At 51.7% G+C, this 19,453-nt stretch overlaps 1 protein-coding gene across 1 annotated transcript; it reads left to right on the top strand.

The window, feature by feature from the left end:
* The first annotated feature begins 8,987 nt into the window (after positions 1-8,987).
* On the top strand, positions 8,988-18,394 carry HAPLN3 (hyaluronan and proteoglycan link protein 3). The gene is made up of 4 exons (XM_008566713.1): positions 8,988-9,099; positions 14,090-14,458; positions 16,494-16,796; positions 17,445-18,394. Exons 1-4 carry the CDS (start codon positions 8,988-8,990, stop codon positions 17,729-17,731), a joined length of 1,071 nt encoding a protein of 356 aa, XP_008564935.1. The 3' UTR covers positions 17,732-18,394.
* Positions 18,395-19,453: the final 1,059 nt, after the last annotated feature.

The raw sequence follows: 19,453 nt of genomic DNA, 5'->3' as shown, positions 1-19,453 counted from the left end.
CAGTTCTCTGTGCTCTGATTTGCTCTCAGCTGTGTGTAAGACGTGCGCATGCATGCATGCACTCTCTCTATCTCTTTCTCTCTCTCTCTCTCTCTCTCTCTCTCTCTCTCTCTGGCCTCTGTGACCCCCTGACCCTTCTCTCAGCCAAGGCCGAAGGACTTCCTTAGGTTTTCCTGTTGAGGAAACAATGGGGCCATCCAGGCTAGGGCCCCTGTTGGTCTGGACGGGAAAGAAAACACCCTGTCCAAACAGAGGCATCCTGAGAGGTGGCTGCCTGGATGGCTTTGCTGACAGATGGCAGGATTCATAAGGGAGGGCCCTGCTCCTGCTGGAGGATCAGTCAGAAGCCCGATTGCCCCTGTGGGCTGTTGGGAGCACCCCATCCTGTGCCTCCTCACTCCTCTTCTCCCCAGGGCCACTCATGCAAGCCCCACCTACTGGGGGAGCATCTACTCTGCCTGACACTGAGCTGAGAATCTGGCTGGTGATTTCATGATGGCCAAACTCAGGGTCAGGAGGATGTCAGCTCCTTGCATTTTGTGGGGGTGAAGGAAAGGCCTGGAGAAAACGGACCACTCACCTCTTCTCCCTCTCCTGAATGAAGGTCAGGCAGCCATAGCCCACCTGCAGTGTGCTGGAGAGGGAGCACTGTTTTTGGTAAACCAGGGCTTTCTAATGCGACTCCCTCCACAGATGCTCCTCTTTACCCACCACTCATATCCTCCCCCAAGATGTGACAACCTCAACTCCTGGACACTCCTTTCACACAGCTCGGCAAGCAGCGGTTCGGGAGTGGTCCCCAGCCGATTCTGCAGATTGCCCAGCCCTTGGGAGGGAAAGGGGCGTGTGTTCCTTTAAGGGGCTGGCCCGGCGGGGCGCGGGGTTTGCTCGCAGCCGCTTCCTTCCAGCTCATTCAAGATCCCCAAATCGCTGCTGACTCGATCGGGACAGCTCACGGCCCCAAGCGCTGGAGCTGTGGAGGAGCCTGCGGGGGACGGTACGTGGCTCAGGGGTCGGGGATCGCGGAACTCCTGGGGTTCCTCCCTCCCGGCTTTGGGTCTCCTGCGGGGCCTCACTTCTCCCGGAGAGGTGGGGGAAGCGGCAAGACGAGTGGGCTGGCACTTCGGGGACCCCGGCTGCGCTGAATTAGCCGGCACTAATGGGGGGTGTGTGTGGGGGGGAAGCAGCGCAGGGGCGCGGGCAGACGCGCGGGACGCTGGTGCGCGCCGCGAGGGGCAAAGCCCGTGGCTTCGAGGCCCCCGCCCGGTTCTAGCCCCCTTCCCGCAGGGGGCCGCTCGGCTTCTTCCCGTCTCGTCCTGTCCTGGTCCTGCCGTCTCCGGCACCGCGCGCTGCGCACCGGGTTCTGTCCCGGGGCATCTGCCACATGCTCCGGCGGCTGCTGGAACCCTGGAAGGGGCTGGGACAACCGGCGAGGCGGCGGGCGGGCGGACTTTGGCCGTCGGCTTCGGTCAGCCCGCTCTGGCCGCCGCGGGGCAAACGCAATGGATGCCCGTCGGTTCTAGACCTCGGCTCACTGGGGTTCCTGCCCCAGGGACAGAGATCCGAAGGGGTAGGGAGGGGCAGGGTAGAGCCCTAGGTGGGAGATGGCGTCGTTCAGGGGGGGAATTTAGGCTCGTGAGCGGACAGCGCGCGGCATTTGGACCCAGCTCTGCCACCAACTCGCTGGGTGGCCACGGGCAGCCTGTGACCCAGTGTGGATCGCGGTGTCCAGTGCTGACCCTCGGAAGTGCCCCTGCTCTCTGCAGCAAAGGACGGCGACTGGGAGGCGCTGGCGCCTCTCCCGCAACCCCGCACGGGCCAGCGGCTGGAATGCTGGTAGGAAACACCTCCGGCTTCCACCTTCCGGGGGCCGCGGGTTTCAAAGGCGCTGGTAAAGCCTTGTCTAAACAGGGGGCACTGATGTCAAATTCCTCTCTGGAGCGCAGCTGCTGGAGACTTGGAGGGCAATGCTGCCCTCTGCTGGCATCTGGGGATTGAACTCACGGGTGGCCCGCTGAGGATGTGAATCTGGTGGTGAATCTGATGGTGGGGAGGTGGCTGCCACCACCCTCCTAGTCAGGGCTCAGCTCGTAGTCTGGTGTGGATGGTTTAGGGAAGTGGCACCTGGGAAAAGCAAAGGGTTGGTCGTCAGGAGACCTGAATGTCTCTAAGCTCGAGCTATTTACCAAAGACAAAGCCTTGGGTAGTTCATTCATCTCCATGCCTGTGGCTCAGTTTCCCCAGCTGTGAAGAGGAGGCAATGGCGGTTGCTTTCTCTCCTAGGCAGTGAGAAAGGAGGAAGATCCTCTGAGATAATGTGAGACTTCACTTTGTAAACTGCTAACGATAGTCATAATAGCTAATATTTTCTGAGTGCTTGCCCCCTATCAGGCAGTATTCTAAGTGTTCTGCAGATATTCTCTCCCTTCATCTTTGCAAAAATGTTTTCTGGTTGGTATTACTGGGACTCACATTTTACAGATGAAGAAACTGAGGTTCAGAGAGGTTCAGTGACTTGCCCGGTGCCAGAAAGTTAGTAAGTGGGTGGAGCCAGAACTGAATCAAGTGGCTGATCTGATTCTAGAGCCAGAAATCTATGCCACTATGTTCTTCAGCAAATACATATTAGCGATTATCTGTTGAGCACTTGCTATGTGTCAGGGACTGGATATAATTCATCACATAATCCTCACCACAGCCCTTTAAGGAGGCGCTGTTAGTATCCTTTTCTTACACATGAGGGAATGGAGGCACAGAGAGGTTGAGTAACTGGCCCAAAGTCATTCAGCAGGATGCAGGTGTGTCTGCTCTGACATCGAGCCCGGGTCTGGGTGCCCAGGCAAGGCTCCCACTGATTTGGGGATCCACCCACTGCTGAGGTGGCTGGGCTGGACTCAGTCTTAGGCCTTCCAGCTGGCAGCACCTCTGTGGTGGTCCTGAGGGGCTGCTGGCTGGGATAGCCAGGGTAGGGGAGCAGAGGCTGTCAACCCCTCCCGGAGTGGTTAGTGGTCAAGGACAGGCCCTGGCAGGGTAGCTACTAGGTGGCAGTTGCTGCTCTGACTCTCGCCCAGGACCCTGCTCTGTGCATTAGCTTTAGCATTCAGGGCTGCCCCTGAACTTCCCTTTTAGTCTTCTCTGGAGATAGGAAATCTTTTGTTCAGAGGGGTCATGTGACTTGCCTAGGGTCACCCAGCCAGCAGGAGCAGAACTTGAATCCAAACTCAGCAAGGCTGACTTGAAACCTCGGGCTGTGTGTGCTGCTCCTTCTCAAAGAGGGCTGGAAAAGGAGGGCCGGCTTCCACCTGGCTTGTAGCTCTTGGGCACAGGCCCGGGCTATTCTTCATAATCCCTTTCATTTTTCTTGGCATTTCCCCTCCATCCTCGCCACCCCCACCATTGGAAGGTTGCATTACTGCTGGGTTAGCATCCAAAAAAGAGAGGTGTCGACCAGATCACACCCCTCCATTTGAGGGAGTGTTAATAAACCAGACAGTAAATGAAGTTGGGTGCCCAGATTGGAGAGAGGCCAGAAGTGATGGCGAGAATGCAGGTTCTTTTTAGCTTGGAAAGGAGGAGCCAGGATGAGGATATGCATTTGATTGGAGGTCAGGAGACATTCAGACTGATCCCTTTAGAATATAAATCATATTCCTGTTACTCCTCTGCTGAAAACTCTTCAGTGTCTTCCCTTCTTAGAATAAAATCCAAGGTGCCACATCATGGGGCCTCTGGCCACCACCGGGACATCATTTCCTGCCACCCTCCCTCTTGCTCCCTGGGCTCCAGCCTCACTGGCCTCCGAGCTATTCCTGCCAAAGGCCTTTGCACTTGCTGTTCCCTCTTTCTGGAATGCTCTTCTCCCAGGATTTTCAAGGCTCATGCCTCCATTATACACCCCCTTCTCAGGGGGGCCTTCCTGATCCACCCTGTCTAAAGGAGCACCCCATTCCACTGCTTCATCTTTCTCTGTCGCGTGCACCACCTTAATATCGCATATATCACGCATCGTGTTTACTGTCCGGCTCCCTCAGTAGAATGTCAACTCCACGAGGCCTTCTGTTTTGTATCCCTGGTGCCTAGCATCGTGCCTGCACACGGTAGATGCATGATCGATATTTATTGAATGAATGAGGTCAAGTCCCAGCTCCTTCTTCTATCTGGGTAACCTTAGGCAAGCATCCTAGCATTTCTGAACCTCAGTTTCCTTGTCTGTGCAATGAGGGTAATAATTTTTTTTTTTAATAAAGAAAACAAAATTTATTGCTTACAGTTGCAGAGGCTGGGAAGTCCACAGTGCAGGAAACACATCTGGTGAGGTTCTTGGTGGTGGCGACAGTGACCAAGGGATTTCACGTGGCAGAAAATGGCAGAGCAGAGCGAGGATAATAATTCTGACACTGCGAGGCCCATGGGCAACCATGTCTGTGGGAGGGAGTTGACAAGTGGAAGCAGTCTGTAAACAGGACACATCATTATGGAGACTGGCTGAAAACAGTTCAACAGAGTCCTGCCTCTACTGCCTCCTGGCTGTGTGACCTTTGGATAGTTGCTTCATGTTTCTGTGCCTCTGTTCACTTGTGGATTAAATGGAGAGAATAAAATTATTGCTGACCATGGTGGGAGAGGGGGCTCTTAGAGGATCATGAGAGCTGCTAGACGTAGATGTAGAAGCCCTTTAAAACCCGGGAGCAAGCGTGGGGCCCAGGCGTGGGTTGTGAGCGTGTGTCCGGGTGTCTGAGGCTGGGAAGGGGTACCTCAGAGATGCACACTCTGCTCATGGGAGGACACTAGAAGGTGCACTCCCTCAGTCTGCTTGCAGGAGGACACTAGAAGTCTGCTCTCCCCCAGTGCATGTTTCTGAACTGTGGCTTACCTCACCCATAATTGGTAAGAACGATGGGGGAGCTATGTCAGTAGAACAGGGAATTGCATTGGTTCAGTAGTGATTTTTCCTGGCACGCGAATGTCTGGAGATTTCTCACGATTAAAGAGCAAGCCTTAGTGATGTATGAATTCCTTAAGATAAATGCTGACAGTTCTTCAGAAGGTGCCTTTCTTTAGTACACATACAGATGTCCCTCATTATCTAGACTCTTGCTGTTCACTGTCCAAGACGCAGGAACTACATTGATTTGGATAATGCAGCATCCCTTCCAGCCCGAATTCTCTAAACTCCCAATATCCAAACTCTCACCATCCTAACTCAAGGAGGCAATAGATTTGGTGATGGAGGAATACCTGCCTGGCTGGTTTAGCTGCTTAAGAGAACTTAACAAAGTTTTCTGCTAAAACTAGGAATCAGATAAAGATATTTCAAAGACATATCTCTGTGTTAAAAAAAATTGATTGAAGGGGCCAGCCTGTGGCTCACTTGGGAGAGTGTGGTGCTGACAACACCAAGTCAAGGGTTAAGATCCCCTTAGTGTGGTGCTGACAACACCAAGTCAAGGGTTAAGATCCCCTTAGTGTGGTGCTGACAACACCAAGTCAAGGGTTAAGATCCCCTTACTGGTCATATATACATACATACATACATACATAAATTTAAAAAAAAATGATTGAAGATGACTTCCCATTGGGTCAGACTTTTAATCTTGGTAAAGCCAGTTTCTATTGGAATAAAATGCCCCAAGAACCTACATCTCAAGGAGAAAGCACTTGCCCCAGTGAGGAAAGTTGCAAAGGGCTGAGAGACAGGCATTGGGTGCAAATGTCAGTGAAGTGTTAACAGTGCTGTTGTTTTTCATTAGGATTGTTCTTGTTTTTGTTGGCGCTCTGATTACAAAGTGGCATATGTTTTGAGTAGTTGGCCCTAACTTTATTTTTCCGTTAACCTTGTTATTTTTTAATACATGATTTTGCAAAAATGCACATTTTTTTCAGGGATACAAATGCCACTTTGTGGCAGAAATGCCTGAATTTGTTCATCCTCAGGAAGCCCTTTCTCCGGGGGACCATTTGTGCCAGATGAGCTGCTGTAGAGGCTGGAAACATTGCAGGCAGAGGCTGGAAGTTCCTCTGCTCAAGGAGGTGCTGGGTGCCCAGGGATGGGGTGGACCCTGGGACAACCAGCTCAGCATTGACAAGTCTCTCAGTCTTCACTCCACTTCCCTCCTGGTTCCAAATGTGGAGACTCAAGGAAGGGAAAGGAGGAGGTTTTGCTCTTTCCCAGGCACTGGGCTATGCACTCTATTCACCTCCCTGAATTTGGCATGGTGGTTCCAGGCTTTGGAGCTGGAGTGGGTTCAAATCCTAGCTCTGCCACTTCTAGCTGGATGACTTTGGGCAGGTTACTTAATCTCTCTGTGCTTTGGTTTTCCCATCTGTAAAATGGGGATACTAAGAGATCCCTCTTCTAGGAGTTTTGGTGGGATAGGAAGTGCTCTTTAAAATCATCTGTTAATATTTTTATGCTGACCAGAGCAACCCTATGAAGTGAGTGTATTTGGTAGGCCAAGTGAAGCTAATCTGTGTTCACTAAGACACTCAAAATATGGTGGCTTAAATACAACAGGACTTTGTTTCTCTCTTATGGGATAGTGCAGGTGGAGGAGGTTCAGGGTTTATGGGCACCTCTGCCATTCAATCTGTGGTTTCCATCACTGAGTTTAAGGTGGCTACTATGGTTGCCAGCAAGTTGGAGGAAAGAATGCAAGGAAAAGGCATTCCTGATTCCTGGACATGGCACATGGCATCTGTGCTCACTGCCACTGGTCAGAACTGTGTCACGTGGCTCTCCTAGCTGCAAGGGAGGCTGGAAATACAGCCTTGGGCTGAGTGGTTATGCACATACTCTACTACTATAAGAGGAATCTAGAACATATTGGTGGGAAACATGTCAGGGTGAGTTTTATGATCTCCATTTCACAAATAAGGAACCGTGCCCAGAATCACACAGCGAATAAGCAGTGGAGATGGGATTTGAACCCAAATCTTCCAGTTCCCAAACTCTGTACCAGGTTGCTCCATTGTGCTTAGGCAGCCCAGTTCCATGTCACTAAGAAGCTTTACGGGTGTCAGCAGGGGAATTTTTCTTGGACAAGAGGTGAAGCCTTTGGGGGTGGGGGTGGGTAGTGTCCCAGCTGCAGTGCACAACACAGATAGCTAGTCTGGGCCTCATGATTTCTAGGAAGATGTCTAAGAGAGTAGTGGATTCTGCCTCTCAGCTCCCTCCACATTAATTCCCTCCTCTCTAGCAAGGTCTCCTAACTGTTGTAGATACATGAATGCTTCCTCCAGAGTCCCATCACCCTTGCAGGCCAGTACTTCTCTTCTCTCTCTGTCTCTCTCTCCTCCCCTTCTGGTTCGTGTACACAGGCACTCATAAGACTGCATACTTGCACTCACAGCACAGTGACAATTATATGTTCTGCTTCATCTTGTTTTAAATTACACTCTAAGCTTTCTTCCATGTTGCTGCTTGATAATCACTATTATGTTTGCAAATGCCTGTTGTTACTCTGGACGCTGTCCTGTGGTTCACCTTCCACTCAGCTGTCAGAGGGATGTCTCTAAGATGTGAGTCTGATCCTGTGGCTTCTCTGCTGAAAGCCATCATTGGCACTCCAGGACTTTTGGGACAAAGAGCAGGCTTCCTGGCACCAAAGGCAACTAGACACTCGCCCCACTGCCCCTCTCCCCGCTCCTCCCTCATATCAGTCAGGGTCTTGGCAGGAGGCAGAATGCACTCCGGGTGGTTCTAATAAAGAGACATTAATGAAAGGATGACTTCTAGAAATTAGGGTGAAGGGATCAAACAAGGAATTTGGGGGATGCAGAGATAAGCAACAGCAGACAGATGGCAGAGGCCCTGGAGCGGTGAGAAATACCCAACTTCTTTCTTTCCTCTTGCCCATCTCCTGTGAGTGCCTCTCCTTGGTTGGACCCAGCTGGAAGCCAGAGGGCTTAGGGCCCAGAAGAATTGGCCACAGGGATCAATGCATGGCAGAGAGGGCAGACAGTGGACCTGGGAGGTGTGCAGGACAAGCAGAGAGCATCTTGCACACCCACAGCCCCCACGTGATCTCATTGGTCTGTGCAACTTTTGCTGGGAAAACCTGTCTGTCTTTTCCATCTGGCAAACTCCTGTGTCTTCAGTCTAGTTTCAGTGCTCCTTCTCTGTCTCCCCATTTTCGTTCCTGACACACAGCATTGTGATGCCTGAGTGCTCAGTATGTAGCCGATGAGCAGGGACAAGGGTGGGAAGAGCAAGGCATTAGGCTTGGGAGCAAAATGTAAGTGTAGGGTAGGGAGAGGTTTGCCAGAAAACTCTATAATCAAGACAATGTTTTAATGCAATATTTTAAAAATCAAATCAACAAACTACAGCCCATGGGCCAGCTGCCTATTTTTTTTGAGTATCCCCCCAAACTGGAATAGGCTCTCAAAAGCGCTCTAGGATGGTGTTTAAAAATTTGTTTGACCTTGACTCAGAGGAAGAAATTAATTTCACATTGCAACCTCCTACCTCACCCCCGACAGACGTTTCTGGACTGAAACAGAAGTTTCATGATGCAGGACTCATCTTCACCAGACATGCAATGTACCCCGGTATTTTCTAGTGTAGTCTATTCAGTTTCATTAAAAAATGCTGCTCACAACCTTTCAAATTCAAACCTGCAGTTTGAAAAATGTTGGTACCGTCATATTGTCCTGCTTCGTTTTCTCCATGGTCTTTTCGCTGTCTGCTCATTCCTTCTTGTGATTTGTTTGCTTATGGCCCGTCCTGCCTGCGGGGCGTAGCCCCTGGAGAGCAGGAACCTCATCTACCTTGTCACTGCTGTCTTCTTGACTCTGAGGACAGTGCCTGGCATGTAGCAGTTCAGTAAAGAACTGCTGAGCGAGTGGATGAGTGGGTGCTGGAGCAGAGGGGTCCCTGCCCGCAGCCACCTTCTCTATCTAACCGGCCTGCTTTCCTCCTCTTCCCAGTTTGCCTGGAGCTGCAGCCTTGCCCAGGACACGCTGGTGCTGCAGCCGTGCATGACGCCATGGGCCTGCTGCTGCTGGGCCTGCTGCTCCTGCCCTGCGTCTCCGGACTGCCCTTCTACAACGGCTTCTACTACTCCAACGGCAGGAACCCAGGCAACGGCCATGGGCAAGGTGCGTGGCATCCTGGGCCTGGCTCTTTGCTCTGCTGGGTGACCAAGACCCCCCCCCCTACCTCCTGCTGTGATGTGCAGGTTCCAGGCTGGGAAGGGGACAGGGGGTGACGCGGCAGCCCCTTTCCCATCTGGGCCCTTGCGATAGACCAGCCTCTCTTCTAAGATGACAGGAGGAGATGGTTTAGGACTCTGTGTTCGCTAGCCCCTTACACACAGCGCCAGGTTGATTTAGGGACGGCACTGCACTTTTTATACTTTCCCCCAAAGTTCTGCCAGTTTTTCAAGATTCAGCTCACAGGTGACCTTCCTTGGTCTCCCCAGTGGAAAGAGGGTTTGGGGTCAAATGGGCATGAGTTCGAATCTTAATTCTGCCTCTTACTTGCTGTGTAGCCTTGGGCGGGGACTTTTTAGTTAGCAGTTATTGTGCCCCTAACGTGGGTCAGGCACACCTCTAGAGGCACACCTTACATACGTTATCTTGTGTAATCCAAACAAAAACCCAGACATAGGCCAGGGTGAGAAGAAACACATCCAACATCCAGTGCAGGGAGCGGGTTGTCCCTGCAGCCCTGAAAGTAGATACTATTATGACCCCATCTCACAGATGAGGAAACTGAGGCTCAGAGAGTTGAGCCCTTGCCCAGGTCACACAGTTATTAGGAAGACAATCTGAGATATTTTTGTGGAAAGAATGAAAAGATCAATAATATCCATCCATTGCCATGAAGCACCTGCAGCCTGGTCTGGAGATGAGACATGAGCCCAGTGGTGGGGCTGGGTGTCTCTTCCTTACTTTTTTTCCCCCTTTGATAAGATTTCTGTGCCTTTGGGGAAAATCTCCCTCTTTTTATTGGTCTCCTAGGGCTGTTGTAACAAATTACCACAAACTTTGTGGCTTAAAACAACAGAAATGTATTCTTTCATAGTTCTGGACACCAGAAGTCCCAAATCAGTTTCATGGGGCAGAAATTCAAGTGTCGATAGGACTTTGCTCCCTCAGAGGCCCTAAGGAAGAATCTGTGCCCACCTTGCCTCTTCCAGTTTCTGGCAGCTGCCAACATTCCTTGGCTTGTGGAATCAGCCCAGTCTCTGTCTCCATGGTCACACGGATATCTCCTCTCCTGTAGTCAAATCTCCCTCTCCCTCTCTCTAAAAAGAATCTTGTGATTGCTGTTAAGGCCTATCCAGAAAAGCCAGGATACTCTCTTCCAACCTAAAGATCCTTAATTCAATCACATCTGTAAAGTTCATTTTGCCATATAAGGTAATATTCACAGGTTCCAGGAATTAGGACCTGGATATTTTGGGAGGCCATTATTTAGCCTACCACCCTTTCCCTCCAGAATTTATTTTGTTGTATAAGCACTACTTCAATGAGATTCAAGGAAATTTTTTTTTTTTTCCTTTTTTGTCTTTTTTACTGACCGGTTACGGGATCGCAACCCTTGGTGTTGCGCCCGCACCGTGCTCAGCCAGCAAGCGGGAACCGGTCTCCACATGGTATCCGAACCCTCGGCGGGAGCGCCGCCGCACTCCCAAGCGGCGCACTCTCCAGTGCGCCACCGGGCCGGCCCGAGATTCAAGGAAATTTTAAAACTTAAACTTCCTACCCATAATTCCACCACTCTACCAGGCCATCTCTTTGTTTTTCTCATTCTCTTCTGTCCTTGAATATATGCAAGCAAAATCACATATAATCCCCCCACCCAGAATGTTTGAATATATAGAAAAAACACAAAGTGTTTTTTCCTACATTCTTACTCAGCAACAATCAACACGGAAGACTGACTTCTGACCTCTGAGACCAAATGTGTGGGATAAGCAAGCTGGCAGTTCTCTAGCGGATACCAGCTGGGTGTCCTCCAATTCAACTCCAACACTATCTACTTGGAGACAGCATCAGATTCCCAAGACTGACCCCCAATTCAGATGCCAGTTGCAAGTCCAGGCCTCTGGAACTTCTGATCAACCAGCCATAAATCAGGGTTCCCAACAACCCCCACCTGGGGTTTGATTAGTTTGCTAGATCAGCGCACAGAACTTAGGGAAACAAATTTACGGGTTTATTACAAAAGGATATTTTAAAGGATATGAAGAAACAGCCAGATGAAGAGATACGCAGGGCCAGGTCTGGGATGGTCCGGAGTGCAGGAGCCTCTGTTCCCGTGGAGTTGGGGTGCGCCACCCTCCCAGCACGCAGATCAGTTCAGCTGTTGAGAACCTCCCCGAACACTGTGCTTTTGGGTTTTTCTGGTAGCTTCACTAGGCAGTCATGAGTTGAGCACAGACAACTGTGTGGAAATGGGATTGGATGAAAAGAGTATGATCTGACACTAACAGACTGGGTGGGGAAACCCAGCAAGGCCTGTTCCGATTCTTCTCAGCCTCTCTGTGCAGCATCCCTTCCTCCTGCGTACGGGTGGAAGCCCTTCTTGAATGTGGGTCTTATGACCTACAATCCACTAATGAAGGTCAGAGAATTTCTTTATGGCCAGCTCCAAGACGGAAAGGTGGAGGAAGGTTAGAACAAGGCAGGAACCGTGGACAGAAACCAAAACGTATATATAATATCACACAGAAGAACCCCTGCTAACTTTTTAGGTGTATCCTTCCAGCGTTTCATATGTGAGAGTACTTCAAAAAGTTTGGGGAAAATGGAATTGAAAGACGATACAAATCCTACCATGAACTTTTTGAAGACCCCCCCTCATAATTAAAAACATTTTCTTTAACAAAAATTAACTCATGCTATACATGTGGTTTTGTAACCTCCCCTATCACTTCATAGAATACAAATCTTTTTCTAAGTCAATGAATGAATATCCATCTACCAGGTTATGTCACATGGCTGTGCATGTTTTCATCATGTGACTATACTATGATTTTGTCATGTGGATGTATATTTTCATTTTATTCGAGTTAAAGTCTCCAAGAGTTGGGGAAAACAAAGGAAGTTGCCACTAAGTGAAGGTCCTGGTTTGTATCTATTGGACACTTTCTGTGTGCCGGGTGTCCTACCTTTTCTGATTTGAGCCTCACCTCAGCCCTCTGTAGGCACCACTATTAGCCCATTCTACAGATGAGGAAACTGAGGCTTGGCTTCCCTAGATTTCACAGCTGGGAAAAGATGGAGCCAAGATTTAAGCCTGGATTGCCTGACTCTGGGGCTGTGGTCTCAAACCTCTGTATCTACCGCCTCTCCAGAGCAAGGATTCTCCAACTTGAGTGGGCATCAGAGACCCCTGGAGGAGGGCTGTTAAAACACCTATCACTGGGCCCCAGCCCCAGAGTTTCCGATTCACTAGGTCTAGAATGGGGCCCAAGAATTTGCATGTTTAACAAGTTCCTGGTGATGCTGATGCTGCTGGCTTGGGGGCCTCTCCTCTTTGAGATCTGTGCACTAGGGAATCTGGCATGTTAGGTATAGCTCTTTTTCAGCATGAGATACTCTACTGAGAACCTCTCTGTGTACCATCTGCCCCCACCTTGTGTACCTCAAGCATGCCTTGAAATCCAAACCCAAGAGAACGAGACAGTGAGGCCCCTATAGGGGGTCCCAAGTTAAAGAGGAGGCAGCGTTAGCTCATATACTGGATTCTTTTTTTTTTTTTTCCTTTTTGTCTTTTTTACTGACCGGCAACGGGATCGCAACCCTCGGTGTTGCGCCCGCACCATGCTCAGCCAGTGAGCGGGAACCGGTCTCCACATGGGATCCATTACTTTCTTAGGACTTCCTGAGCTAAGGGAGAAAAAAAATATGGTGGATCGTTCAAAACCCCTTCCTACTTCCCTTCAGAATGAGTTCATACCTGAGGAAGTTCTTCTTTCTTTGACCTATGCAGCCAATGCTGGTCCTTGTCCTGAAAACTTACTGCCTCCTAAGAAAATTAAAACTCCAAAGGTGCGTATAAACATGTAGAGTACTTGGAACATTATTTTCTGGTAATCCAGTTCATTAAGTATTTATTGAGTATATGTTATATATTCCAGATAGTCTTAAAACAATTTTTTTTTTTTTTAAAGATGACCGGTAAGGGGATCTCAACCCTTGGCTTGGTGTTGTCAGCACCACGCTCTCCCAGTGAGCAAACCGGCCATCCCTATATAGGATCCGAACCCACGGCCTTGGTGTTATCAGCACCGCACTCTACCGAGTGAGCCACGGGCCGGCCCTATACTGGATTCTTTTGTTGCATGTTGGGTTCTTCGTTTATTTTGTAACCGCGAGAATAGTCTCCTGTAGAAGTTCTGGTCTTAGCTTACCAGGTTTGCTAGGTGTTCAGGAAAAGTCATGGTGGACAGTTGGACCGCAGAGTGAAGGGGAGGCTGAGGTTGTGGTCTCCTGTCACCAGTATGGTAGGAAAGGAGACTCTGATGCATAACAGACCACCCCAACACTTAGTGGCTTAAGATAACAGCATATGTTAGCTCACGGTTTCGTGGATCAGCATTTTGGAGTGGGCTCCGTTTCTTCTGGTCTTGCAGTTGGGTCATGCAGATGCACCTGCAGTTGGCTGGCAGGTCAGCGGGGGGCTGGCTGGTCTAGCATGGCCTCAGTTGGGGAGGGTTGTCTGTGGTCCACATGGTCTCTCATCCTCCAGCAGGTGAGCCTGGGCTCGTGCTCATGGTGGCTGGCAAGGTCCAAAGACACAGAGTGGAAGCAGCAAGGCCTCCTGGGACCTAGGCTCAGAATAGGCCCAAGGGAACTGTCAATTCCACGGCATTCAATTTGGCCATTGGTCAAAGCAAGTGGTAAGGCCAGCACAGATTCAAGGGGGCAGGGAATACAAGTCGCCTCTTGATGGAAGGAGATGCAGTGACATTGCAGAGTATGTGGATACAGGGAGGGGTGGAGCATGGTGATCATTGTTGCCATCTAGAACACCTGAGCCTGGAAGGAGCTGGGGTAAGGTTGGGGGAAGGTGGCCCTTGCAGAGGTACAGATATGCTGCAGCAGGTCCCCACCTGCACCCCACCTCTCCCCCCAGGCCTCTTCAATGGAGTGAAGCTGGTGGTAGAGATGCCCGAAGAGACCCTGTTCACCCATCGAGGGGCCAATGTGACCCTGCCCTGCCACTACCACTACGAGCCAGCTCTGTTCACCCCAAGGCCCGTGCGCATCAAATGGTGGAAGCTGTCAGAGAACGGGGCCCCAGAGCAGGATGTGCTGGTGGCCATTGGGCTGAGGCACCGCTCCTTTGGGGACTACCAAGGCCGGGTGCACCTGCGGCAAGACAAGGAGGGTGAAGTCTCACTGGAAATTCGGGACCTGCGGCTGGAGGACTATGGGCGCTACCGCTGTGAGGTCATTGACGGGCTGGAGGATGAGAGTGGCCTGGTGGAGCTGGAGCTTCGGGGTGAGACCCCAACTGGGACTGGGTGATGCTGGAACCTGAGTGCAGAGGGGAGAGGGACCGAGAAAGCATCCAGACCTTTGTACTTTAGACAGGTAAACACATTTAATCCTCAATACAACCCCACAAGGAAGCTACTCTTACTACAGATGAGGAAACTCAGGCACAGAGAGGTTAAGTAACTTACCTAAGGTCACACAGCTTATAAATGGCAGAGCTGGGAATTTGCTACCTTTTTACCCCTTCTTGCTCACACCCCATTCAGAGAGGGAATGGGAGCTGGTTCCGCAGCTAATCATAGACAGAGCTGAGATTTGAGCAGGGTTAGCAGGCAACACAAATGAGGCAGGCTCAGTGTGAGATGATAGGGAGTGGTAGGGACTGGGGCACACCGCCGAGCCCTCATCCTGTCCAAAGGGAGCCGCTCTGTTCCACTCACTGGCTCAGCCGATGACGCCACGCCAAAGTGCAGACCCAGCACTGCCAGATTTTATGATTTGATGAGATGCTTATCTTTTTATGTGAAATCTCTGGATCCTTATGTAAAAATCTTCTATTTAAAAGAAAACCACCCAGTGCCGTTCAAACTGGTCAGACCCTTTAAGCCGGATCTTATGTGTGGGCTCCAGTTTGGAATCTCTTTTACCTTCTCCGTCTCTAGGATGGGGCTGAGTGTCCTCATATCTCTCCCACCTGTTAGGGAGACAACTCAGGCGTGGAGGACCTGACTTCGTCCCTGGCCTGTCCCAGCTGTGGCACACGGGTGCCTTTCAGGTGTAAAATAGGGAATGAGGGCAGTTCCTCCTTTACCCCCCTCAGAGGCCAGGAGGATTAATGTTGCATACTCTCAGTCTTTGCTTGCAGTATCCTCCCCAGTCCCTGTGGCTTAGAGGGTGGCTCAGAGGGGCCACATTCCTCATGCACAAAGCTGGGCATAAAGGAGGGATGGGAGAGAGCCTGCAAGAGTCAAATGTCTGGGGGCTGCAGGGGCAGCCTAGAGAAACAGGGAATCCTCATCCCGTTCCCAGAGCTCTAAGGGCTGGGAATTTGGGGTAGGGTCAGGAGTAAAACAATCCCCCTGCAAACACAGATGCTGATTGTCAGGGTCCCTGGGCTTCCGTGCCCTCTCAACCTGGCTTTGTCCAGGAGCCTGGCTTCCTGCCCTAGTGAGACTGGAGGTTTGGGGTTCAGGATTTTCTCAGGTCCCTGGCCACAGGGAGGAGATTCCAAGGGCTTGGGCCCTGCTTCGAAATAACACAACCAAACGGGGTCCCCTCCTAGACCCCTAGGGTCTCTCCTACTGCTTAAGATTGCATCTGACTTGGTAGGAACCAAATCTTGGATGTTTCAGAAACTTTTTATTATAGTAAAATTCAAACATGAACAATAACTTTTGAGGGGATCCTGTGGTCCCATCAGATCCTGGCCACCAGGAGGAAGGCCCTCTATCTTATGACCTCCCTGACCTCGAGCCTCCTTTATTGACCGGCCTTTTACCACCCCTCTTTCCAAAGCATCTAGGGCCTCTCCTTCCCCTGAATATCGTCCTTCACACGTGGAAAGTGTCCTGCATTCTCCTCAGAAGCTTCCACATTAGTAACATGTATGACCAGATCTCAGCTATTGAGAGGGAGCTGGGCGCCAAACCCAGTCTCTAGAGCCCAAAGCCTGTGCCCGTCTCCTGTAGATGGCAGCATGTACTCGTGGAGGTCCTTGCAGCAGCCCTGTGAATTAGGCTTAATTCCCATCCCATGGTTGGGGACATTAGTTGACTGATTAATTAATAAATTATCTTAACAAGCTAATAAATGTTTTCTGAGTACTGTAGTGTGCCAGGATAGGTCCAGGAGCGGGCGGTGGGCTCTGGCTTGGACTTGGCAGTGGACAAGAGATTAGAGGTTTGCTGAGCTTTTCTGAAGGACGGTGTATGTGTGTGTGTTGGGGGGAGCACGTCCCAGGAGAGGTGGAGGAGGGCTGGGACATTCAGCCAGCTGGGCCCCTGCCCACCCCTCCAAGCTCTTATTTCCTCCCTCTCTAGGTGTGGTTTTTCCTTACCAGCCTCCCCAGGGCCGCTACCAACTCAACTTCCATGAGGCCCAGCAGGCCTGCGAGGAGCAGGATGCGGTGGTGGCCTCCTTCGAGCAGCTCTTCCGGGCCTGGGAAGAGGGCCTGGACTGGTGCAACGCAGGCTGGCTGCAGGATGCCTCAGTGCAGTACCCCATCACGCTGCCCCGGCAGCCCTGCGGTGGCCTGGGCCTGGCGCCCGGCGTGCGCAGCTATGGTCCACGCCACCGCCGCCTGCACCGCTATGACGTGTTCTGCTTCGCTGCTGCCCTCAAGGGTGAGTGCAATGGTCCAGCACAGGCCTGCGGGTTTGGTGGCTGTATGGGGCCAGCGTCTGGGGAGCTTCTGGTCTCCTCTGCCTGCCCTACACCAGCAGGTCTTGAAACAATGTCCGTCTGAGTTTTCCATGTTTTGCCACTGCCACTTCATACAGATTATTGGTTTATTCATTCATCTAACATTTCTGAGTGCCTACTATGTGCCGGGGCCTAGACTTGACTCTAAGACATCAGAGACAAAATACAGTCTGTCCTCACAAAGCAGCTCATTTCATGGGAGGATAAAGAAGTAAAGACAGAAATTGGTTCAGTGCCATATCCCAAGTGCCTGGCACTTAATAGGGGCTCAGTAAATGATGGAGCAGGCGAGAGACTCTGACTGGTCCAGCCTTGGTGGGGTGCCCATCCAGTGTACAATTTGGGAAGGGTGGTGGGGGAGTACAGACATGACTGAGGGACCCCAGCCCTGTGGCAGGTGGGATGGGCTGTTAGGGGGTGAGGACTGGGAAGGTGCACCCCCAAAGTGTCCACTGCAGATGCCCTGGACTTAGACAGTTTCCAGGTGCTGGGGGCTGGCACTGCTGCAGCCCCTGCTGTCCTCTGTGCTGCCCCCTCGATGCCCAGCATTCACATCCCATTTCCCCCAGGGCAGGTGTACTATCTGGAGCACCCTGAGAAGCTGACTCTGACAGAGGCAAGGGAGGCCTGCCGGGAAGACGGCACCCAGATCGCCAAGGTGGGCCAGCTCTTTGCTGCCTGGAAGTTCCATGGCTTGGACCACTGCAACGCTGGCTGGCTGGCAGATGGCAGTGCCCGCTACCCTGTGGCTCACCCCCGTCCCAACTGTGGGTCACCGGAGCCTGGGGTCCGAAGCTTCGGCTTCCCAGACCCGCAGAGCCGCTCATATGGCGTCTACTGCTATCGCCAACGCTAGCACCTGGGGTGGCCAACGCTGTACCTGCTCCGTTCCCTCATGGGCTGTGTATTTATTGAGTGGTTCATTTTCCCGTGCAGGTTGGGGCAATTTCAGTATTATTAGTATATCTAACAGAATCCAGCTCCTCTCTTTGCTCAGGTGAAGAGCCCAAGGCTCCCCTTCCAGGAACCCTCCTGTCCTCTCATCTGGGACATGTGGGGTTCATGGGTTTTTAGAAGGCTCTTGGCATCAGTGAATCCAGCCTGTCTCCCTGCCCCGATGAGGCTGATGCCCAGAGTGGGCATGTTCTGCCAGGGTGCACAAGGTGTCGGGGTGCAATGGCTGCAGCTCTCCCTCCGCCTCAGCCTGGGGAGGGAGAGGACATGGCGGGGGCTGTGGAGCTGGGCTTTGGGCCATGCAGTCTCCTGCCCCCTCCTGCTGCTCTGTGAAGTTGCTGGCCCAAATCAGCCCCACTGAGGAGCTGGAGCCTGAAGTGGGTCCTAGGCTTCCGGGTGAGATCCAAGGAAAGGGAGAAATCCCCCTCCTAATTCTCCCCTCCTCTTTTGGTTCCAAAGAGTCTGTGTTTTGTTTTCATTTTTCCCTATTTGGGGAGCAGCCCTCAGGTGTGTGTACTTTGTTTGGACAATAAATGGTGCTGTGACCCCTTCCTCCCTCCCCAGCCCTCCTCTGCATCTTGTTCTCTGTCTCCATGTCATTCAGTCTCAGGGCCCGGTGGGCATGGTGGGGGCAGTCCTATTCCAGGCTTTGCAGGTGGATGGGTCAGTTCACTGGGGTGGGCAGGGAATTGCATGGGCTGCCCCCTCAGGCTGACTTGGTTCTGGCCCTGCCTGTCCCATGACACACCCTGCCTATGTCCCCTCCATCCTTGCCCCCCGTGGGGTCTACGTGAGGCCCAGCGGAAGAGTGGGAGGTTCCTCCCAGGGACAGGAGGCCCTCTTGGAGGGTCTTGGAGGCCCGGGATCTTGGGGACCAACCTTCTCTGTGCCTAGCCCCGTGCCCCCCCCTTTCACCCCCACCTCAGGAAACCAGACCCGTAGCCTCTGCACAGGCACGCCCCTGCCACTCACCAACCAGTTATTCATTCAGTTCTTCACTTGCCAGGTGCTTCTCACAGTGTGGCCAGGAGCATCAGCATCTCTGGGAACTTGTTAGAAATGCAAATTCTTGGGCCCCACCCCAGACCTGCCAAGTCAGAGACTCTGGGGGTGGGCCCAGCACTCTCTTCTCACGAGCCCTCCAGGGGATTCTGATACATGCTCACATTTGAAAGCCATTGACATAGACAGTTGTGCCACCAGCTAGTGAGTGAATTAATCCATTCCTTATATCATTATTGAGCCCCTGCTATGTTACCAGTGCTCTGCTCTTTTCTTTGACCCACCCATTCTTTCCAGAGCTATAGGTAACCTGGGCGTACGTTCACCAGCAGTTGACCATACACATGTCCACACCTGAAGAGATACAGCATGCACAAACTCATGCCGGCACGTACCAACCAACACAGACACATTCACAAGGCCTCCACGGCACGCTGAGCAACTCTGATGAGGGAGGTGACCCGAGGAGGAGGCATTGGTGGAAGGACTCTGTCCGGCATGCACCCCCCTGCTCAACACTCAAGATTTGTCGGGGAATCCGTAAACAATTGAAATTGTTTACATTGCTATCCTCCAGCCTACTTAAGGGCAGAATGCCCTGACCTATTTGCTAGCAGCCGGC

Source organism: Galeopterus variegatus, unplaced genomic scaffold (assembly GCF_000696425.1).
Source record: "Galeopterus variegatus unplaced genomic scaffold, G_variegatus-3.0.2 Scaffold266, whole genome shotgun sequence".
Classification (NCBI taxonomy): domain Eukaryota; kingdom Metazoa; phylum Chordata; class Mammalia; order Dermoptera; family Cynocephalidae; genus Galeopterus; species Galeopterus variegatus.
The sequence above is the reverse complement of the archived record's forward strand: the minus strand, read 5'-3'. Positions and strand labels throughout refer to the sequence as shown.